The sequence below is a fragment of the Thamnophis elegans genome, chromosome 8 (genome assembly GCF_009769535.1).
Source record: "Thamnophis elegans isolate rThaEle1 chromosome 8, rThaEle1.pri, whole genome shotgun sequence".
Taxonomy (NCBI): domain Eukaryota; kingdom Metazoa; phylum Chordata; class Lepidosauria; order Squamata; family Colubridae; genus Thamnophis; species Thamnophis elegans.
The window spans coordinates 7,822,236-7,846,547 of NC_045548.1; the positions used below are offsets into that span (position 1 = coordinate 7,822,236).

Sequence of the window (24,312 nt, forward strand, 5' to 3'; positions counted from 1 at the left end):
GAACCGCTGAACTGCTGAACTAGCAGTCAGCTGAACTGGCCTGCAGTACTGCACTCTACTCACTGCGCCACCTCGGCTCTAATCTAAGTCCGGAGCGAGGAGCAGACAGCACAACGCGCCATCTTCTTCACTGCCTAGACACGCTCCCTGGACAGGGTCAATCCCATTCGTGGGTCCATTCCAGAGGTGGGTTCCTGCCAGTTCTAACCTCTTCTATAGAAGAGGTTCCACAAATCTACAGTGCCGTTTAGAACCGGTTCCAGCTGCCTCCCCCCACCCGTCCGCACATCATCAAGATGAAGAGAGAGAGGAGGAATTCTGGGAGTTGAAGTCCACAAGTCTTAAAGCTGTCAACGTTGAACACCTCTGGGTTTTTTTTCCTAGAGGGTTAGGGGTGCAAGGATCTTGTAACTTGACAGCTTTAAGACTTGCACACTTCAATGCCAGAGTTCCTGAGCCCACATGACTGGAGGAGGAATTCTGGGAGTTGAAGTCCACAAGTCTTAAAGCTGTCAACGTTGAACACCCCTGGGTTTTTTTTTTTCTAAAGGGTTAGGGGTGCAATGATCTTGTAACTTGACAGCTTTAAGACTTGCCTGCTTCAAATGCCAGAGAATCTGAGCCAACATTTTGGTTGCTAAGCAAGAGCGTTGTTAAGTGAGTCTCACCACATTTTACAAGTTGGCCACGCCCACCCAGTCACATGGCTGCCAAGCCACTCCCACAAAGCAGGCCACACCTACAGAAGAGGTTCTAAAAAATTTTTGAAACCCACCACTGGTCCATTCAGACGCTCTTTGAACTAGTTCAAAGACAAAGTTCGACTGGTTCGAGACTGAAATTCCCCCCGTCTGGGCAGGAAGCCAAAGCGGCCAGCTTCAGCAGCGCGACGGCCTCCACGGAGCCGAGTTCCAACCTGCGCCAAGAAACGGCCGAGGGACCGCTCTACCTGCTGACCCCGCCTCCGACTCCGCCCCGTTCGGTGGAAAAGCGAGGCGCGCCGGCCCCAGCCAATCGGCGTCCCTTTGGATATGCAAATGAGCTCCTTTTTTTCCCAGGGGCGTGGCTTTCCAGGGAAACCGGCCGAGGTCTGGAGAAGGGCAGCCTTGGAAGCGACGCAGATGCGGGACGCTGTTAGGTAGCCCTGGATCCCCGGCGCCGCGCGCTCTGAGCCCGGCCGGAGCGCTTTGCTGAGCAACCGGCCGAGCAAATCACCATCACCGTAAAAGAAGGCGAGCTTTGGAAAACCGAGTCGCGAGCACCTGGTGGGCTGAATGCATCGCTTGGGCGTCCGCGGAAGGACCCTCGGCCGCTCGGGGCTTTAGGTCCGTCTCTTCCACCGGGGCTCGTGGCCCGTCCCGGGGAGAGACTATGCGGTCTGGGAAGCCTCCTCCTTACGTCTTCGCGGTCTTCGGGCTGAGCGGTCTTTCGGCGCTCCTGCTCCTGTTCCTCGGGCAACCTCCGCCGGTTTCCAAACACACGCCGCCGCCGCCTCGCTTTCCCCGCCTGCCTCGTCTCCAGGAGAGCAACTTCCTCCGGCGCGCCTGCGGGGCTCTGGCTCGGGGGCAGAAAACCTTGGTGTGGGGGAACCATCTCGGGACGTCCTTGGGCAGAGCCGCCTCCTGCCAAGACTACGTGACGGGGAGCCACTATGTGACCCGGGTCGTCTCTGCCGAAGCGGCGGCTTTCCCCTTGGCTTACGTCTTCACCCTCCACAAAGAACTGGGCACCTTCGAGCGGCTCTTCAGGGCTGTTTACGCCCCCCACAATACCTACTGCATCCACGTGGATGAGAAAGTGCCCGCTAGGTACAAGCAAGAAGTGGAGAAAATCCTGGAGTGCTTCCCCAATGCCTTCCTGGTTTCCAAAGCGGAGCCTGTGGTTTACGCTGGCATCTCCAGGCTTCAGGCTGATTTGAACTGCATGCAGGACCTGCTGAGATACCCCGGCTGGAAATACGTCCTCAACATGTGTGGCCAAGATTTCCCCCTCAAAACCAACAAGGAGATTGTCCAGCACCTGAAAAAGTTCAAAGGGAAGAATATCACCCCTGGCATCCTCCCTCCACCCCACATAACTTCAAGGACCAGATTTGTATACAAGGAGCACATAGGCAAGCAAGCTTCCTTCATGCAAAGGACCGGGACCCCCAAACCGCCACCTCCCCACAACCTCACTATTTACTTCGGGTCTGCCTATATTGCTCTCACGAGGCCCTTTGTGGAGTTCCTTTTCAATGACTCCAGGGCCATTGATTTGCTCCAATGGTCCAAAGACACTTACAGCCCCGATGAACATTTTTGGGTAACGCTCAATCGGATTCCAGGTAGATACGAATCTCCGGCTCTTTCGTTTCTATGTAATAATTTTATTAAACATGGCAATTGAAGAGATAAAAACTAGTGCAAATTAGGGGGGGGGGATAGAAAGTGCAGAGAAAAGGGGGAAAAGATTACGGTAAAGGGGGAGAAAGTGACTTTTTCTTTCTTCACAAATAGCATCAAATTCAAATTTAATGAATTTATATGCCGCCCAATCCTGGAGGACTCCGGGCGGCTTACAGCAATACATCTCTAAAAGAATAAAAACTTTAAAAATAAAGAAGAAAAGCAGGTTAAAAGAAACACATCATACACTCAATCTGGGTGGAGCTGGACCTCATTCATGAGGTCAACAGCCCCAGGCCTGCCGGAATAGCCAGGTTTTAGTTTTAGTAGCCTTTCGGAAGGCCGCGAGAGTGGGGAGGGTCTGGATCTCTGGGGGAGTATAAATACTTTTAGTAGGGACAGTCATAATCAGCAAAGGTTCATTAATGGGTTACCAGAGATAACGCTATGCCTGTTTTGACCTTGATCGAATCAACCAATTTGATATGCTTTTTTTAACAATCTTGAACTTTAATCCCTTCGAATCAAGTTCCCTAGAACTTGATTTCTTTTCATTTCCTTTTTGCTCCTTAGCAAAGTAGCCATGCTTGTAAATCCAATTTAGCTAAATTATCTAGCTCGCTATATAATTTGTTTTGTTATGTGTACGTAGCAATAGCAATAGACATATACCGCTTCACAGGGCTTTTACATCCCTCTCTAAGCGGTTTACAGAGTCAGCATATTGGTCCCCCAACAATCTGGGTCCTCATTTTACCCACCTCAGAAGGATGGATGGCTGAGTCAACCTTACGTCCCTTTTAATTATTAAGACATCAACCAGTTTCATCTATATATTTAGCATAAATATATTTTTGTCATATCATTCTTGTAGCCTAAGATTTTAAAATCCACTTTTAGGTCAGCTTCCGTCTTGTCTGGTAAAACTTGTTCCTTTCCATGACATCTTTTAAACACAGTCTCCTTAAAAAGGCAGACACTCCTTTCTGGTCCATTGTTCAAAAATATCTGGCTCTTTCATTTTTCAACAGCAATTAGTTAGCAAATGATAAGGCATGAAATATTGAGAGATAGCTGGAACATATGTTTGACATTCTGAGAAGCAGTTATTAGTTGATGACAGCAATGCTCAACCAGCTGAGATTTGATTTCTAAACTGGCATTGATAAGTTTTCTAAAGTGGTAAGACTGGTTGACAGAGTTTTTTTTCTTTTTGAACCATAGTCCAAGTGAAAGTTGTTTGGGTTACTGCTTCCCCAAACCACAGACAATTATTCTGCAAAATCTTGCAATTGTATGACTGTATTCCCCCAACTCCCAGGGATTTTATTCCCCATTTATTCACAGCCATGAACCCAACAAAAAAACAAGAGATAATTATCTGGATACAGATCAAATGATTAGTTACTTCGTAACAAATTCTACCCTAATAAATAAATCGCGAGAAATATTTTCTTTCAAAACATGCATAGAGAAATGGAATGGAATTTGTTGGAAAGCTCTTTGTTAAAATGCCCTTAATCTTATGAATTATGGCCTTAATCCTGTGAATTGGTAAACCTATTTCAATTTTTAAAGCCCAGTGGAAAGTAAGTTTACCAATAGTTTCCAAAGCAACTGTCAAAGGACTAGGCAGTTAGACATGCTTTAAGGTTACCAAAGTGGTTGCTAGTGTGAAAAGAATTCTTCAGGGAGTTGAAGAATCTCAAAATCATAGAATTGGAGGAAGTCAAAAGGACAGGTGATTTTCCAGATTTTTTAAAACCATTGCAATATCTATGCGGGTAAATTATTTCACAGTTGGACAGATTTCACCACCAGGAAGTTTTTGCTTACGTTGAAACAAAATCTAGGTACAATAGTTGCATACATACCCATCCTTTCTGATCCTGGTTTCTGTGGCAACAGAAAATACTTCCTGGTCACCTTTGTACCCTTCCCCCTCATTCTTCTTTTGTCCAAAGTCAACATTTCCAGTTCCTATAGTTTAACTTGGTAGAGCACATTCTTAAATCCATTTTTCATCCTTGTCACCCTCTCTGGCCATTTAGAAATCTGATGCCCAGAATCATCCACAGTAATGATGCTCTGAATCAAGCGAGCAGAGAGCGTGATAGCAAAAGAGGAAGCTCATAAAAATCTACACGCGAGACTATAATAAAAAAGAGTGAACTAGATAATGTTAGTAATACTTGGAATGAGTATCATTGGTTTCGGAAATAAGCGCGGAAGAAGCGACATGATTAAGCATGTGCACCTCTTCAATTTGGAAAAGCATTAAGAACAAACCATTTAGAATTCTTGCCTTTTGATAGGTTTTGCTAAAATATTTATGTAGGAATAGGATTCTGGGCCATTATAAGGTGGTGGCTCAGATCCACCGGGTTTGATAAAACTTGACGTGCTAAGAAGGAAGCAACCTCCTCAGATGCCTCGTCATCTGAAACTTGAGATTACTCAATAACTTTGATTATGAAAAGGAGGAGGAACCAAGATAATTTTTCCCACCCTCAAATACTTATGTTGATTTCTGATAAGATACAACCAATGCGACTGGTTTAGGAAAGTTAGTTAAATAAATGGAGTTTGGTATCCCTCGGTGATCTTTAACATGAGAATTGAATTTTAAAACAAGAAAAATATCTCATGTAAACTCAGGGTTCTACCACAAAACCGCGGATGACAAAATCGCGATCGACGAAAGCGCGGCTGTGACGTCATCACAGCGCGACGATAAAGATCAAAAAATGTAAAAATAAAGCGAAAACCTTACCCTAACCCCCCCAAACCTAACCCTAAACCTAACCCTAAACCTAACCCTTAACCTAACCCTAAACCTAACCGTTAACGTAACGCTAAACCTAACGCTAACCCTTAACCTAACGCTAAACGTAACGCTAACGCTCTAACCCTAACCCTTAACCTAACCCTAACCCTTAACCTAACCCTTACCTTTATGTGAATCGGCTTGCTGTAATTTAATTTTTATTGCAATTTTTCGATATTTTTCATCGCGTTGTGATGACATCACATAAGTGATTTCGTCAACCGCGCTTTTGTGGAACGCGGTTTTGACGGGTCACGAAACTCAGTGGATTCTGGAATGGAGCCAATATGTATTAGAACAAGGCACAAGAGTTTTATTTTCAAGTGGAGGGGGAAAATTCTACCCCGGTTTAGAATATAATAGAATTCTTTATTGGCCAAGTGTGATTGGACACACAAGGAATTTGTCTTTGGTGCATATGCCCTCAGTGTACAAAAAAGAAAAGATACATTCGTCACGAATCATAGGGTACAACACTTAATGATAGTCATAAGGTACAAGTAAGCAATCAAATCATACCAGAAAACAATCAATATAAATCGTAAGGATACAAGCAACAGTTACAGTCATACAGTCATAAATGGGAGGAGATGGGTGGTAGGAATGTTGAGAAGACTGATAGTAATAGTAATGCAGCCTTAGTGAATAGTTTGACATTGTTGAGGGAATTATTTGTTTAGCAGAGTAACGGCTTTAATCCTTTAAAAATAGTGTTTGCTGACATCATAGGTCTCTAGACATTTGGACTAATGGGCAAACTAGAATTTCAAGGAAATAATATCTTATAAAAGAAGTGTTGTGATTGCCAAAGTGCAAATCAGTAACGTGAAGAGTGTCACAAATTGTTCTGTGACCCTTTTAATGACATAGGTTTGTCTTATTTGTCCATAGAAAATGTATTGCTCTAGGCCAGTGTTTCTCAACCTTGGCAACTTGAAGATGTCCGGACTTCAACTCCCAGAATTCCCCAGCCAGCATTCGCGAATGTTAAACTTTTCAATTGCCTAGAGCAGTGTTTCTCAACCTTGGCAACTTGAAGATGTCCGGACTTCAACTCCCAGAATTCCCCAGCCAGCATTCGCGAATGCTGGCTGGGGAATTCTGGGAGTTGAAGTCCGGACATCTTCAAGTTGCCAAGGTTGAGAAACACTGCTCTAGGCAATTGAAAAGTTTAACATGAAGGCAGGTTTGAAATGAATGTTTCAGCCATGATCCACTTCGCAGATCAAAAGCTTTAAAAAAAAATGAGACTAAGAGATAATATGTAATGAAATGTAAAGAAATACAATATTGGAACAGGTAGTCCTCAGCTTACAACAGTTTATTTAGTGACCGTTTGAAGTTACAGCGGCACTGAAAGAAGTGACTTATGACCATTTTTCACACTCAAACTGTTGCAGCATCTGAGGCAGTGGTGGGTTTCAAACATTGTTCGAACCTACTCTGTGGGTGTGGCCTCCTTTGAGGGAGTGGCTTGCCACCCATGTGACCGGATGGGAGTGGCTTGCTGCCCATGTGACCGGATATGAAATTATGAATTAGTACTCAGGTCGGTCCAAGTAGCTATTCAGAAACTCTGGCATTGAAGCATGCAAGTCTTAAAGCTGTCAAGTTATAAGATCCTTGCACCCCTAACGCTTTAGAAAAAAAACCTAGGGGTCTTCAAACCTGACAGCTTTAAGACTTGTGGACTTCAACTCCCAGAATTCCTCCTCCAGTCACATTGGCTCAGGAACTCTGGCATTGAAGCATGCAAGTCTTAAAGCTGTCAAGCTACAAGATCCTTGCACCCATAACCCTTTAGCAGTGGTGGGTTTCAAAAATTTTTGGAACCTCTTCTGTAGGTGTGGCCTGCTTTCCGGGTCCACTGGTGGAACCTCTTCTAACCGGTTCGGTAGATTTGACGAACCGGTTCTACCGAATAGGTGCGAACTGGTAGGAACCCACCTCTGGTCTGAGGGTCACGTGATAAAAATTCAGGTGTGTGACAACTGGTTCATATTTATGCCGGTTGCAGTATCCTGGGGTCATGTGATCACCTTTGCAACTTCTGATAAACAAAATCAATGGAAAAAGCAGATTCGCTTAAGAACTTAGTAACTGCAGTGATTAACTTAACAACTGCAGCAAAAATGATCGTAAAATGGGGCAATTTTCACTTAACAAATGTCTCACTTAGCAACAGAAATTTTGGGCTCCCTAGTACTCATAATCTGAGGATTACCCGTACTTGCTTTCGCCAGAATCCAGAAGTTACAGCTAGTACGCAGTAGACTTGATGAAATAGATTCTGTCTAGTACTAATGAGAGAAAGCAATCTCCCGTTTCAGTATACCAGAGAAATACGTAGCAAATTTATATGTTTAATTAAATACAGAAATATAGGATGCCAGCATGCAACAATCCTTTTTCCTCCTCTGAACTGGTGCTTTTTAGATGTGCTTGACTAATATTCTCATCCTGAAAGACATTCCAGCAAGTAAATTCAGTTTTTGCCTAAGGATGTGCCATTCTTGGTATGTGCCACCACCACTTGCTCTCTTATATCCAAGCCATGCAAGAAGCTAACCTTATAAAATTGGAGCCTGCCCAGAGGCTACCTCAAGAACAGAAATTTGCAAAGCATAGATACTTTTTATTAAGTTAAAAAGGGTGCCCTGCCTGTCTTTTTAAATAAACTTTTGGTTTTTAAAAAAAACAACACCAACCAACTTCTTTTCTTCTTGAGATCTGGGCTGGCTGGACAGACAGGTCGGGCTTCTTCAGAGCTTCTATTTTATTCTTTTTCACTGCTCCGGGCAATTTCACAGATTGCAAAAGTAAAATTAGCGCCCAAAGGGAAAAAATGACTCCTATCATCACTCAGAGATATTTCCATGCAACTGAACAGTCATGGTAGCATTTCAACAGGTGAAACTCTTGACGAAACGCCAACTCTCCAGCAAGAGAAAAGGTAAAAGAATCTTAATGATAAGCTTTTGCTTGTTGATTGTTTCAGTAAAACTCCTGAAGGTGAGTGAGGCATGGAGAAGTTAGCTACCAGTACTTGAAAATTGGGTTTTATGGGGAAGAGTTTTAAAGGAAGTGGCTTGAGGGGATGTTTTTTTTCTGGAAACCCTGTAATTTGCCGAGGGTCAAAAACTTCCAGTCTCCCATGCTTATATTACTCAATTTTAACCATTTGGATGAGGGAGAGTTCCAGACACTTGTCTCCAAGAGGACTATATAAAATTCATGAATTAGAGTTTAGAGTTTAGAGCAATTTATTTATATGCCGCCCTTTTCCCTGGGGGGACTCAGGGCGGCTTACAACTCGAAAAGGGAGGGAAACAAACAATTGACACATAAGACAATACATCTTTAAAAGCATGACATTCATACTATTCCGAGTGGGTTACAGTCTTTAATCCCAGGCCTGACGGGATAGCCAGTTTTTAAGGGCTATGCGGAAGGTCTGGAGGGTGGTGAGGGTACGAATCTCCATGGGGAGATCGTTCCATAGGGTCGGAGCTGCCACCGAGAAGGCCCTCCTCCGCGTAGTTGCCAGTCAACATTGACCCGCAGAATTGATTTTCAGGAAGCTTGGGAGGTTACTTGAGAAAATAGATATATGCTTTTGCTTGCTTCTCTACCTCATTTTTAACTAGCATTAAGTCTGATTTTCTTTTTCATTTGTTTTGAAGAATTGTTGCATTACTTAACTCTACCTAACTTGGTCAAATGAAAAAAAAAAGGCAGAAAAAGGAAAACAGTATCTGACATTTCCCCCCTGAAAGATTTTTCATACATCTTCTGTTCCACTGCTATTCTGATATATTCTGCAATGATTTAGGAAGCCACTTCCGCTTAACATTCAGCTGCAATTGAGGAAGCTCATTTTTCTTTTACTATAAACATTCAAAAGTATTATAGTGTCTCGTGGCAACAGAAAAGTGGAATAAAAACAGTATGACTTTGTGTTTAGTTTCAAACTGATTTTCAGAGTTGATACTGTGAAACTAACAGAGGAGTCCCCATTCATGCGATCCTGAGTTCTGAGGAAAAAAAGCAGAATAGACACAGACAGTGGTAAAATACATAAAAGGAAATACGTTTAATAGCAATGTCTGAAGGGATCATGATTGTCCCAAAAGTGCTTTTTTTTTCCAAAAGGCAACTGGACTTTCTTGGTTTTTTGTCCCCCTTGAAAACATTTTACTTCTCATCTAAGAAGCTTCTTCAATTCTGAACTGAAGAAGCTTTTTGGATGAGAAATAAAACATTTTCAGAGAAAAAAAAAATAAAGTCCGGTTTACTTTTGGAAAAGCGCTTCTGTATTAAGTTTGCGTTCATTGTATGATATCAATATGTCACAGAATACCAAAGAGGGCACACAGGTTCTCAGAAACCAGTAAACACAATCTCTGTGTAGAAAAAAAATACATAGTGAAGAATTTTCAGACGCACATAATACTATTATGACTTCTGCTATTAATAACTTCTTCAGAGTTTTGCTAAGAAATTTACTGGCGTTTTGGCCAGCATTTTTTTTTTAAATTACAAATATTTAACTACCATTCATCAATTTTTTTTTCCTCATGGACAAATGCTATATTATTTTTAGAATGACCCCTGATCGATGTTTTTTTGTTTATGTTGTATCATAGAAAGGGATGAGTTATATAAGTTTTTAAGAGCCGAGGTGGCGCAGTGGTTAGGGTGCAGTACTGCAGGCCACTTCAGATGACTGTTATCTGCAGTTCAGTGGTTCAAATCTCACCGGCTCAGGGTTGACTCAGCCATCCATCCTTCCGAGGTGGGTGAAATGAGGACCCGGACTGTGGGGGCGATATGCTGACTCTGTACACCGCTTAGAGAGGGCTGAAAGCCCTATGAAGTGGTATATAAGTCTAACTGCTATTGCTATTGCAGTTCTACCTCTATCAAAACAATTTTTACAAATAAGAAACGAGAGCACACAGTAGCCATTGTTAGCGGACTCTTCTCCCCTTTGCAAATTGCAATTGTAAATTGTAGATTGATGTACATAATTGTCCTAGGATACTTCTGGGCATTCTTAGACAAGGACCTGATCTTGTTCTAGACGTGACAGTTTTCCTGACAATTAGATTGTCAGAGTGTCTGCTGTGACATCTATAGCAATAGCACTTAGACTTATATACTGCTTCACAGTGCTTTACAGCACTCTCTAAGTGGTTTACAGAGTCATTATATTCCCTTTCTTCAACAATCTGGGTCCTCATTTTACCCACCTCAGAAGGAGGGAAGGCTGAATCAACCTTGAGCCTGGTGAGATTCAAACTGCCAAATTGCAGGCAGCCAGCAGAAGTAGCCTGCAATACTGTACTCTAACTACTGCGCCTCTGTGGCACATTATAATCATAACCCTTGGATCAAGTGATGCAATACAATACAATACAATAGAATAGAATACAATACAATAGCAGAGTTGAAAGGGACCTTGGAGGTCTTCTAGTCCAACCCCCTACCTAGGCAGGAAACCCTATACCGTTCCAGACAAATGGCCATCCAAAATCTTCTTAAAGACTTCCAGTGTTGGGACATTCACAACTTCTGGAAGCAACTTCTGTTCCACTGATTAATTGTTCTAACAATGATCCATATTGCTTCCTAGTTATCCACAATAAGGGGATTCTTTTGGAAAGTATCAGGATCTTCTCAATCTTACCATTTCTGCCGATATTTAGGCAGCAATATTTAGCAAATAATTACTCAGTAAATGTTCTTTGATTGTTTTTGCCCAGAAACCTGAAACGGATAGTCCTTGACTTATAACAGCTCCCTTAGTGGCCATTCAAAGTTACAACAGCACTGAAAAAGTGACTTACGGCCATTTTCCACACTTATGACTGTTGCAGCATCCCCGTGGTCACGTGATCAAAATTTGGGTGCTTGGCAACTGATTCATGATGCATGATGTGTTTCTTTTAATCTGCTTTCTTCTGTTTGTCTTTTTAACCTTTTCCTTAAAATTTTATTCTATAAGCCGCCCGGAGTCCTTCGGGATTGGGCCGCCTATAAATTTAATAAATAGAAATAGAAATAGAATAGACTCACATTTATGATGCTTGCAGTCTCTCAGGATCCCCCCTTTGTAACCTTCTGACAGGCAAAGATTCACTTAATTATCATGTTACTAACCTAACAACTTCACTTAACAACTGTGGCAAGAAAGGTCGTAAAACGGGGCAAAACTCGCGTAACAAATGTCTCACTTAGCAACATAAATTTGGGGCTCAATTGTGGTTGTACATTGAGTGCTACCTGTATAGTATCCACCTGATTTTAAGCCAACCTTTTTGTTAAATGTTTGGTGATATCTCCGTGACCGCCTCCTGCCACATACTACCCAGCGTCCGATAAGATCACACAGGATGGGCCTTCTCTGGGTGCCGTCGACTACAGGCTCCTCGGGGGAGAGCCTTCTCTGTAGCTGCCCCGGCCCTATGGAACGATCTACCCCCTGAGATCCGGACCCTCCCCACTCTCTCGGCCTTCCGAAAGTCTACTAAGACCTGGCTGTTCCGGCAGGCCTGGGGTTGCTGATCCTTGATTTTGCTCCAGCCCCACTAAGATGGAGTGCATGTTGTGTTCTTTTTAACTGCTTTGTCTTTGTGTTTTAAATTCTTTTAATATTTTAAAATTGTTTTTATGTAAGCCGCCCGGAGTCCTTCGGGATTGGGCGGCATACAAATTCATTAAATCTTAAAATCTTAAGAATAATGTGGCAACTCCTAAAATTTCCCAAGTAAGATGTACCTTGAATTGTTCTGCTAACCAATAACTTTCTCCAGTAACCTTGATATTGCTGAAAGTTTTATATCAAATGTGTGGTTTCACAGTGGAGAAAGCAAATCATTTAGCAATATTACCTAAGAGCTGTTTATTAATATACTGTAGTTCAGGATATAGGATTCACAGCATTTGTTATTGTTCCATGTCACCGCAGTTTTCCGCAGAATTGGCAAGTCTAGCTGTTGTCAATCTTTTCTGGAAAATACAGGATATCTGCTCCTACTTCAGGAAGGAAGTAGAATTTTGGACTTTAAAGAAAGCTGCTTGTTTGATATTTTGCAGTATACAAGCCATATTTATATTAACTGCGTGTTGCAAATTATCTTCACATGTCTCCATGGAATTGCCTCTACTTTCTCCATATATGCTTTCAGTGGGACTTAATTCCTCATACACTTTTGTACAGTGCTTAATGTATGTGTGTTTGCATGTCTGTGGGAATGTACAGCTTAGAGTCAGTTTTTGTTGTGGCCTGCCAGCACATCTGGCAGCAGATTCGGACAGTGAGGAGGCTGGGGGGGGGAACACGGGCCAGTCTTGGAGTCTGGGCAAGTGCTCTGTGTCAGAGGCAGAGATGGGACCAGGGTCATATCAGCTGCCTTTGGAGTCAGACATTAATGGAGCAGAAGAACAGCTGGAGCCTGTTCCCAGTGTGCGCATGAGCCGAGCTGCCAGGAGAAGGGAACAGCTAAGGAACTGTAGAGAGTAAAGGGAGAAAAGCCACAGGTGGACGGTGAATGGCCCCTCCCATAGGGAATAAAGAGGAGCGAAAGGGGAATGGAGTTTGCAGGAGACAATTAGTTCAATTCATTAGAGTGAAGATCTCTTCCTGACGTCTTGCCAAGTATTGTCTGCTGCAGAGTGGCGTTTGGAAGATATCGGCCTGGCAACACTCCAAGCCTGATAAAGGTCTGTAGTTGTGAAATCTCTTGAAAGACTGTTGGCCGGGACTTTGTTGGAATTCACTTTAAACTAAATAAAAGGGGTTTTATGGGGGCAAGGAGTCCGTTTCACGCTTTTGGGAAACCTAGGTCAAAACAGTTTTTGACTCTTGGTGACTGCCTGGTTTAATCCCCACAGTTTTCCTAACAAAGTTTTTTGAAGTAATTTGGAATCTCTTTTTTTCCTAGGTCTGGGAGCATATCTGGCCCAAGGTAAGCGGGCTTTGTCCCTAAGGCCAGATGTCTCAACCTCTATATCAAACTGGTTCTCTTAAACAAATGTAGCAAACATATTTGTTGAACTTCTGTTGTTGCAGCTCTTGGAGGTGGGGGAGCTAAGAGTTCTGGGGAGAATCTGAATGGTACTCAGACTATTTACTAAATTTCTTCCTCCATGCCTCCTAGCCAAATACTATTAGGAGATTAAAATCAGTAAATCAGTATCCCTTTGTGTCCAAAATTTCATAGAAGCTAAGGACTTTTTATAAGCCCCAAATCCTTAAATGATATCAGTTTTAGGAAACGTTATAATAGGCTTTACATACCTATGGCAATTATTTCCATTGAGAGCAGCGAGGATGTTAATATTTTTCTCTTTTTCCCATTAACTTTAAGAAAATGTATGCGGGCATTTTTCTCCCTGATATTTTCCCTTTCTTCTTTCTTCTTTAAGATTGCCCCCTCACTATAGGCTCAGAATCCTATTATGACAACTTATTTGTATAATTTAGCCTAATATTTTCTCTGCTCATGGATAACTAATTATTTTTAAAATGGAGGCATATCCACTTAAACTAATACTATCTACACTTCTATCTTTAAAAGAATAGGGGTTCACCTTTCATTGACAAATAAGATAATGATTATGATTGCATTTGCACCTGTATTCAATCCCCTTTCGTTTTTAAAGGACTTTTAATCCAAGTTTTCTATTCAGAACAAGTATTTATTTACCACTGGAATTATATATGATGTAGTAATAATCTTAGCACACTAACATGTCTCAGCATAAACTTGCTGGCCAAAAATGTTCTTGAGTAGAAATTATTAAATACTGAGGATTAAAACGACATTGATCTGCAACCCAGTGAAATCCCATTTTAAATTATTAGTTGATTCATTTCCCAATTGTACTTTTTCTTTTTCAATTGGTGGTATGAGAACCCACTTCCTTAGCGTAGCACCTGTGAAGTTACTGCATTTAACACCTATTCACAAATGCAGTTTTCTGAATATTGGTACTTGTGTTCCCATGCCATACCTTATGTCTTTTATTGATTGGCTTTTAGCCCTTGATCAATTCTTACGAACCAGATAACGGTTGGTGCATGTAGGGAGACAGGAACTGAGCTGGGAAGCAGAGTGTCACCAGCTTCTTGTGGAAGTGGGTTTAAGGCACAAAGCAAAGTCTTGCCAGTTGGCTGCCAACCCTGGCAGGAAAGGGGTGCTGAAATGGTAAGTGGGCTTTAGTCTGTGGACATTCAGGGAGTAGGGCAGATGTCCTGGTGGATCTCCACAGGCTACAGACTACATTGGGAAATCAGTGGTGTCCCAATCCACAGGATCAACCAGGAGCTTTCCAAGGTCCTGATTTCTGATGAAAGCGATGTCTTTTAGAATCAATTATTTTATAAGCAAAAGGCAAAAGAAAATAGCAATATCAATAGCAGTTAGACTTATATTCCACTTCATAGGGCTTTCAGCCCTCTCTAAGCGGTTTACAGAGTCAGCATATCACCCAAACAGTCTGGGTCCTCATTTCACCCACCTCGGAAGGATGGAAGGCTGAGTCAACCTTGAGCCGGTGAGATTAGAACCGCTGAACTGCAGATAACAGTCAGCTGTAGTGGCCTGCAGTACTGCACCCTAACCACTGCGCCACCTCGGCTCTCATGGGATGTTGCAAGAATCATTAAGTGCAAGGACTTGTCCTAAGAACCACTTGTTCAGCACTTGTCATTAGTTCCACTGATCACCTGGCCATTGAACAAAGAGCCAAGGTGGCGCAGTGGTTAAATGCAGCACTGCAGGCTACTTCAGCTGACTGCTATCTGCAGTTCGGCTGTTCAAATCTCACCGGCTCAGGGTTGACTCAGCCTTCCATCCTTCTGAGGTGGGTAAAATGAGGACCCAGATTGTTGGGGGCGATATGCTGACTCTGTAAACCGGTTAGAGAGGGCTGAAAGCCCTATGAAGCGGTATATAAGTCTAACTGCTATTGCTATTGCTAAGGACCTCCTGCAATTTACCTGGCATTTTAAGAATAAGAATTTGCAAGACCTTTCTCTTTTTTTTCTCTCCGAATCACAGGTGTCCCCGGTGCCATGCCAAATGCGACATGGGAAGGCAACTTGAGAGCTGTGAAATGGAGCGACGCAGAAAGAACTCACGGAGGATGCCACGGTAAAATGAACATCATTTTAAAGTTTGCGGGGTTTTCTTTTTTAAAAAATATTTGAAAGATTAACGCTGCCTGAACAATGTAGTATCTTATGCACTGGTTCTGGCACTGTTTGTCTTTTGTTTACTATGGAGATTAAAGGGATTGTAGAAAAACATAACGTGCATTGATTGGAACATGCAGTGCACGAACCTAGAAATTCCCCGGGTTTGGGAGATGGAGAGGCAGCAGGTTTAGCAACCTTGACCAAGTGGCTGTGAGGTTTTGGCTGCCCTGGCATCAGGGATCTGCCATTTTGAGTTCTGAATGGGGTGGTACTTCCCCAGACAAAACCAATACATAACATTGGGGGGTGGTGTTCCTAGCTTATTAGCTTCTGCTTGAGGAGCAGAGAATAGTCCTGGTCAGGAGACGTTGGCCCAGATTCATCTGATATCTCAATTACAGCTTTTCTCATACCCGGACTCCCTTTTTACAACCGTTCATGCCTTAAACGTCCCACATTTGGATTATTGAAAAGCAGGCTTTGTGGGGCTGCCCTTGAAGGCCAATTTGAGGACAATTACGGGCATGCCTCAGTGTTCTCACCCCCTCCTCCGTCCAGTAACGAAAACCGAGACAAGCTTAACTAGAATGTACTTTAATTAGCAAGACCAGAATCTCGGTGGCTGAAAGCCAAGCAAAACAAACAGATAAGGACCTTGGCAGCAAGTCCGACAAACCTTGGCAGCAATCCAGCCTGCCAAGGTAGTTACAGTCTCTTTAGTCAAAGCGTTGACTTCTGCAAGAAGGGCATGTCACAAGCAGTCTTTTTTATAGTCTGGAGAGGAGCCTAATGACCATCAGCTGAGCGCAATTACCCTCCTGTAATTGCGTAATTGCTCCTGACACCGAGTAGCTCTTCGATGGCGTGCATCCAGGAACAACTCACTGCTGGCTTCTAGATCACTCTCCCTTGTCTCCTCCCCACTGATCCAAGTCTCAGGCACCACCTGGTGGCCAACCAGTCTCTCTGCGCCCTGCTCGGAGTCAGAACCCTGTCCAGGGTCCTCCACCTCCTCCAGGGCCGACTCATAGGGCCCCTCACTGTCGGAGTCTGGTGGCAGCTCCAATGGCACCTGCTGGGCCACAACACCTCAGTATACACATGTGATTGTTGTGCAAGGTGTATTTGGTACCTGTGAACTTCTGGATACAATTTAAGATACTGATAGTGCCTTATCATTATCATCATCATCATTTTCATGGCGTAGGCCTGGTTACTTGGGGAACACCTTTCTCCCATTAACTCATTTTGCCCTATAATTACTCTGAGAGAATAGGCATTCTCTGACTCCCATCTCTGATACATCATCTTGACAACTTTAAGACTTGTGGACTTCAACTCCCAGAATTCTGGGTGTTTTTCTGGCTAAGGAACTCTGGGAGTTGAAGTCCACAAGTCTTAAAGTTGCCAAGGTTGGAGACCCCCTCATCTAATAGGTCTCAAGAAGCATCTCTTTTCTGGCCTGGCACCTGCCTTCAGAAAGAATATTTCTCCAAAAGTTCAAATTGTCTCAACCCCATCTTCCTTAAAAGTCATTCATGAAGAACCGGCTCTTCTTCCACGCCCTGGGAATACGTTGCTTTTATTGAAAGTTTTTTCATGATCCCTTCTTGTTCTTTTTATTTTCCATTACTTTTTGTTATGTTTTGACCATCTAAAGGGGTTTTAATTGTAAACTCCTGAGACTTCATCAACTTGGGTGGCTCTGTAAATTCAGCAAAATAAACAATAATTAGGTTAATTTATTAGAAACAGCCTCGCCCACCTGCATTCCCCTTGTATACATGTAATGTGCTTTAAGGTTTTTACAAACAATTCTGTGTTTAGCTGTCAGCACCCTGTTTTCCAAATATAACATGGACTTTTATAATTGCATAATTGCCAGATTTAAATTTGTGACCACAGCAATTTAGGGCACACTCAAATGCACATCCAAAACAACAGAACATGGGGTGACTTGAATGACAGGGATTATAGCAGGGGTGAAATTCAGCAGGTTCTGACAGGTTCTGGAGAATCGGTAGCGGAAATTTTTAGTCGTTCGGAGAACCGGCAAATACCACCTCTGGCTGGCCCCAGAGTGGGATGGGAATGGAGATTTTGCAATATCCTTCCCCTGCCACGCTCACCAAGCCATGCCCACAGAACCAATAGTATTGAATTGAATTTATTAGGTTTCTATGCCGCCCAATCCCGAAGGACTCCAGGCGGCTTACAGAATAAAAGAAATTAAAAGAACTTAAAAACAATAGGACACACAAAGTTAAAAAAGAACGCAACAAACACCAATCAAAAGGCCTGCCGGAAAAGCCAGGTTTTAATGGCTTTGCGAAAGGCCATGAGAGTGGGCAGGGCCTGGCTCTCTGGGGGCAGCTCATTCCATATGGCCGGAGCAGCAACAGAGAAGGCCCTACTCCTAGGCGCCGCCAGCCAGCATTGTCCTGCTGAAGGCACCCGGAGAAGGCCCATCCTGTGTGATCTTATTGGTCTAAGGGAGGTATGTGGCAGGAGACGGTCTCGTAGGTACCCAGGTCCTAGGCCATGTAGGGCTTTAAAGGTAATAACCAGCACCTTGAATCGTGTTCGGAGACCGATGGGCAGCCAATGCAGCTCGCGGAGGATAGGTGTGACGTGGGTGTACCTTGGCACACCCAGTATCACTCGCGCGGCTGCATTCTGGACTAGTTGCAGTCTCCAAAAAAAAAATGAATTTCACCACTGGATTATGGAGTATTGTCTTATTTATTTAAGTTGCAGAAATGTTATGCAGTTAGGAAAGAAAAAAAAGACAAGAAATGCAGGTGGGGGAGAGAAAAAATAAATAAAAAGGAGGCCACAAGGAAATTATTAAAGAGGAAGAGGAATAAGACAGAAACTAAAGAAGTAATAGGTGGGAAACAAAGGGGGAAAGTGAAGCATAATAATGTTTTGGCCTGTTCTCCACCTCCGGATAAGCTGATGTCTTGTTTTAATATGAGGGCATAGCCATTAGAATGGAAGCAGCCTTGGGGTATAAAAGTCGGGTGTATCTTAATTAATTTTCCTTTGTATTTGATGTTTTTAGCCTGTGCTGCGCCTAATGACACAATGCTAAAACTGTAAAGCAAAACTAACTTTAATTTATTTAATTATTAAATACATTTTTTGAGGACTGCCCATCTTGCTAAGCGTGACTCTGGAAGGTGTACAATCAAAAGCTAAAACAATGGCACAGCTGTTAAAATGCTTAAAAACATATAAAGACAAGATTGTGGGAGAGCGTCCATCTACTCATAGCGCAGCCATTACGCAGGTTGCCCATCGGGTCCCCAAAGTCACTTGAAGAACAATGTTTTCAGGGACTTCTGAAAGGCTAACCTTATTTATTTATTTATTTGTTTATTTATTTATTTATTAGACTTATATACCGCTTCATAGGGCTTTCAGCCCTCTCTAAGCGGTTTACAAATTTTTTAGCAAATTGAGTCAGCATTATTGCCCCCACAGTCCGGGTCCTCATTTCACTCACCTCGGAAGGATGGAAGGCTGAGTTGACCTTGAGCCGGTGAGATTTGAACCGCTGAACTGCAGATCACAGTCAGCTAAAGTGGCTTGCACCCTAACCACTGCGCCACCTCGGCTCATCTCACGGGGGTGGGGTTGAGGGTTGGGTAATGCTCCAGATAGCAGAAGCCACAGCAGGAAAGGAACATTATCTGGCTTCCTGTTCTGATCTAGGCTTTCCCAGCAGCATGAAGCCAAGTTCTTGTCCCGATAAACCCATTTTATTTAATTTACAGTGAATTCCTCTCCAGCAAAGTCCCGGCCCGGAGTCTTTCAAGATAGTTCACAATTACTGACTTTATCAGATTGGGAGAGAGGCCAGGCCGATAACTTTCAGATGCCGCAATACGTGGCAAGAATGCAGGAATGAATTAATGGTCTCCTGCAAACTCCACTCCCCTTTCGCTCCTCTTTTATTCCCTAGGGGAGGGGCCATTCACCGTCCACCTGTGGCTTTACTCCCAAGTTGACCCTTGTTCCTTAGCTGTTCCTTTAGTCTGGCAACTCTGCGCATGTGCACACTGGGAACAAGCTCCAGCTGTTCATCTGCCTCACTGATGTCTGACTCCGAAGGCAGCTGATAACTGTCAGATGACCCCAGACCCATCTCTGCCTCCAATGCAGAGCCCTCATCTGAGCTTTCCCCAGACTCCAGGACTGGCCCAACTTCCTCACTGTCCAAATCTCCGGCCAACTCCACTGGCCGTTGGTGGGCCACAACACTTCCATCAGACGTAACTCTTTATAGACGTAACTCTCTTTATAGAGCCGAGGTGGCGCAGTGGTTAGAGTGCAGTACTGCAGGCCACTTCAGCTGACTGTTATCTGCAGTTCAGCGGTTCAAATCTCACTGGCTCAAGGTTGACTCAGCCTTCCATCCTTCCGAGGTGGGTGAAATGAGGACTCAGACTGTGGGGGCGATATGCTGACTCTGTAAACCGCTTAGAGAGGGCTGAAAGCCCTATGAAGCGGTATATAAGTCTAACTGCTATTGCTATTGCTAACTCTTCAGCAAATGGGATCCACAAACTACCCTTCTGGCTTGACCTAACAGGATGGGTAGATAAAAGAGTCAAAATAATCTAGACCCATGTCATGTAGGGCTTTAAAGATCAAAGCTCTTTCTAGTATATAATCAGAATGATCTTTAAAATGTGGCTGTATTTGAATAAAGTTTAAAAGCCGTCCTTAGATGTGGCTTAAATAGCTCATTTAATCTTTCCCTTAGTGAGAAACAGGGAAACCACATTGTATGTTGTAGCTAATATGTGCCTATTCAATCTAGATACACATCTGCTTGGAGTGGAAACTTTTTCTTTTGCCTGTATTTTTTTTATTGCTTGGCTATAAATCACAAGTATAATATGAGCAGTGTTGCTTGCTGGAACTCTCTCCGTCTGTCTGAAGGATAAGGAGCAGCTCTTTTAGTTTTGCTAAATTGTAAGTTAAATCACTAAGTTGCATTACCTCGGTAGGGACGTGGTGGCTCAGTGGCTAAGATGCTGAGCTTGTCAATCAGAAAGGTTGGCAGTTCAGCGGTTCGAATCCCTAGCGCTGCGTAACGGAGTGAACTCTCGTTACTGGTCCCAACTTCTGCCAACCTAGCAGTTCGAAAGCATGTAAAAATGCAAGTAGAAAAATAGGGACCATCTTTGATGGGAAGGTAACAGCATTCCGTGCGCCTTTAGTCATGCCAGCCACATGACCATGGAGACATTGAGCCGAGGTGGCACAGTGGTTAAATGCAGCACTGCAGGCTACTTCAGCTGACTGCTAGTTCTGCAGTTCGGCTGTTCAAATCTCACCGGCTCAGGGTTGACTCAGCCTTCCATCCTTCCGAGGTGGGTAAAATGAGAACCCGGATTGTTGTTGGGGGCAATATGCTGACTCTATAAACCGCTTAGAGAGGGCTGAAAGCCCTATGAAGCAGTATATAAGTCTAACTGCTATTGCTATTGCTATTGCTATCTTTGGACAGTGCTGGCTCTTCAGCTTTGAAACAGAGATGAGCACCGTCCCCTAGAGTCGGGAATGACTAGCACATATGTGTGAGGGGAACCTTTATCTATTACCTCAGTGTGAACTCTTCCTTCAATCTCTTGAGTCAGCTTTTGGTTTCAACAAAGCCTTGTTAGACACCCACAATCACTGGTAAAGTGCACAGCAATATAAATTGAACAAACAAACAATTAAAGCATGCAAACTAATAAAAATTGAATATTTAGGGCCCAAAGCTAATGTTTTTTGAGAATTTTTTTATTGTTTTAATTAAACAGAAAGAAAAATAAAAAAATATCATCTTTCGTTACATCTTGTTGAAAGTGTATCGATTGGTTACAAATATATTCCGTGCATTTCTTCCACAGTCCTTACATATACTTCATTCAAATCATGTTGTACATTTTAAATCAAGAAAGAAAAGTTATGTATTTTACTATCCCTGTACCATAATTCTCATTTGATTACCATTGTTTAAACATGTTTTTATCTAGAATCATTTCTATTTAAAGACACAACCACCTACTGGCATTCATTTGCAGTTTCAATAGATCTCCAATAACATTACACCTTTATGACATGTTCTAAGATTAATTCAGTTAAGTAGGGTATCTGAGCATTCCCCCGGTAACACACCTGTATGTATCATTAAATATTTTCCATTAACATTTCATTGTTATTATTGTAGTTAACTAAAGCTTATTTACTAATTATCTCATCTCTCCTCTCCTGGCCCACACAATATTATAACTTTATAACCATCTTTAAACAATGGTTTATTAATAAGATTTATAGGACTTTTCCCTCAATCCCAAATTAGTTAATTACGGGCTAAGAAAATAAACATTAGACATCTAAGATAATCTAAGAAATATTAACATTTCTACTTGACAATCACCCAGAATGTAGGTTAGTGTTTCTATGGTCTGGTTATTTATCCTAACTAGGGTTATTATTTCTCTATTAGTATCATAGTAAAGCTAATTTTTGATACTGATCCTGAATAAGGAGAAAAGGATATGATGATCTACGGCTCTGTTTTCTTCAAATGTTATTAAAATTGCCAGGACTTCCTTATTTCAGTATGATTAGATTGCAAAGGCTTTCGTGTAAGTTAAGCATCTTAATTCTTCTGTCCACAAAATGTCAAGTTTCAAGTTTATTAGAATTTGTATGCCGCCCACTCCCAGGGGACCCTGGAGCAGCTCACAACAGACAAGAAACATTTGAATTTAAAAATAGAATAAGAAATAAAAAATACAGTATTAAAATTCACATCACCCATTCCATCTAAACGGGGCTGGATATTAATCAACAGCCCCAGGCCTGCCGTAACAGCCAGGTCTTAACGGCTTTACGGAAGGCCGAGAGAGTGGTAAGGGTCCGGATCTCTGAAGGTAGATCGTTCCACAGGGCCGGCGCAGCAACAGAGAAGGCCCTCCCCCGGGGAGCCGCCAGCCGGCATTGTCCGGTTGACGGCACCCGGAGAAGGCCCAACCTGTGTGATCTTGTTGATCGTTGGGAGGTAAGTGGCAGGAGGCGGTCTCTCAGGTAGCCAGGGCCTAAACCATGAAGGGCTTTAAAAGTAACGACTAGCACGTTGAAGCGCGTCCGGAGACCAATAGGAAGCCAGTGCAGCTCGCGGAGGATAGGTGTAATATGGGTGTATCTAGATACACCCCATATCGCTTGCGCGGCTGCGTTCTGGACCAGCTGTAGTCTTCGAACACTCTTCAGGGGCAGCCCCATGTAGAGCGTGTTACAGTAATTGTCATTATAATATTGATATTTTATTATAATATTGGTGTCATTGTAATATGTCATTATAATATTGATATTTTATGCCTTGACAGGTCGTTACGTCAGAAGCATATGTGTCTATGGAACTGGTGACTTACCATGGCTGCTGAAATCCCAAAATTTATTTGCTAACAAATTTGAACTCAAAACATACCCACCTACTGTAGAATGCCTGGAATTGAAACTTCGGGAAAGAGTACTGAATGAGAGCGAAATACCAGTTGAACCAAGTTGGTACTTTTAATTTAAAAAAGAAAAAAACTTACTGGGGGAAGAAGGATAATAATAAAAACCGCTCCTTTTAGAGCAACTGTTTTTGCCTTGACATGAGGCATATTTTTTTTTGATGTTCCAATATGGGTAATTTTTTTTAATACAGGAAAAATCTTTGCATTTTACTGGACCTAAGGATTCTGCAAACATCTTTGTATTTCACTGACTTTTATTCAATTTTTTTTTAAAAAAAATCGGTACAGGATTCTCCTCTTCTTTCAATTACGTATATTACTGCTTGCTAACACCCTCAGGGAATAAAAAAAATTCTGAATATTGAAGTTAAAGAGGGAATTCGGATGATCTTACTAACTGATGATGGTTTACATGGAAGGATTAAGACTTTCACCATGGAAGATTCAGAGATGGGAGTTTATCTTCTAGCTCAGCTTGCTATCTGCACACCTAAGTTTTGCTTCTACCTGTACTCTACCTGTTAACTACTTGCGTCCAAATTCTTAGACTCTGCTTTTTCTATTATCTGGTAAGCTTGTGGAAATGGCCTTTTGCACTACTGAAGACTTATCCTCTTTAATAGCAGCAAAGCAGCCTGTGAAATCAGGGTAGGACAGAAGATCCGAAAGACAGAATAAGAATGTATAGAGTAAAATATGCACTGGAAAAATACATTAATATTATATCGATTGTATGTTTTCACTCTTATAAAGTTTTGCTTGGCTACTTAATGATCCCAGAAATTATGTAAAGAAGAGCTTCTAGGTGTACAGAAATAATTTAAGATGGACCATTTATTTTATTTTATTTAGAAAGCTATCACTGTATTCAAAGCAAAAGTGCTAACATTGTCTTTTATACCATCTGCTAATCTGAAAGTCATTTTCCTTGTTCTTTAGGCAACCTTTCTGCATACAATTTAAATTTCCATCCCAATATATGCTATATACTGTTTACTAAAAGTTTTAGGGTGAAAAAGAAAAATATATATAAACACTCGAATGTCAACCTTTTCTGGAGCAACACAGAAAAAAAAACTTTATATCTTAGGTTGAATATTAAAATCCTACCACGAAGTACCAGGAAAGATATTTATGGCAATCATTATACTAATAAAATGCCTATCTTTGCAGCGGTCCTTTAAGCGTTATATAATTTCAGTGTCATATTTCTGTTAAAAATATTGTCTGTGTCCCCATTATTCTTTGTTTTACTTTTAAGTGAAATGGAATTATTTCCCCCCATAAAGACATGGGTTTGCCAAGATTCACTGATTGAAGATTATTGACTGTGATTCTTTTTTTAAAAAAAATCATTTGGTTAAT

General features: G+C 42.2%; 1 protein-coding gene across 1 annotated transcript; it reads left to right on the forward strand.

The window, feature by feature from the left end:
• The first annotated feature begins 1,371 nt into the window (after window positions 1-1,371).
• Window positions 1,372-24,261, forward strand: GCNT2 (glucosaminyl (N-acetyl) transferase 2 (I blood group)). Its single transcript, XM_032223057.1, has 3 exons — window positions 1,372-2,326; window positions 15,282-15,374; window positions 22,813-24,261. The coding sequence occupies exons 1-3, from the start codon at window positions 1,372-1,374 to the stop codon at window positions 23,001-23,003; spliced, it is 1,239 nt and encodes a 412-aa protein (XP_032078948.1). The 3' UTR covers window positions 23,004-24,261.
• The last annotated feature ends 51 nt before the right edge of the window (window positions 24,262-24,312 follow it).

Bases quoted from the DNA above. Each gene is read 5' to 3' on its own strand.
- GCNT2 (XM_032223057.1), top strand. From the start codon at position 1,372: ATGCGGTCTGGGAAGCCTCCTCCTTACGTCTTCGCGGTCTTCGGGCTG. The intron at 2,327-15,281 runs GTAGATACGAAT...TCCGAATCACAG, and splicing joins AACGCTCAATCGGATTCCAG to GTGTCCCCGGTGCCATGCCA. The intron at 15,375-22,812 runs GTAAAATGAACA...ATGCCTTGACAG, and splicing joins AACTCACGGAGGATGCCACG to GTCGTTACGTCAGAAGCATA.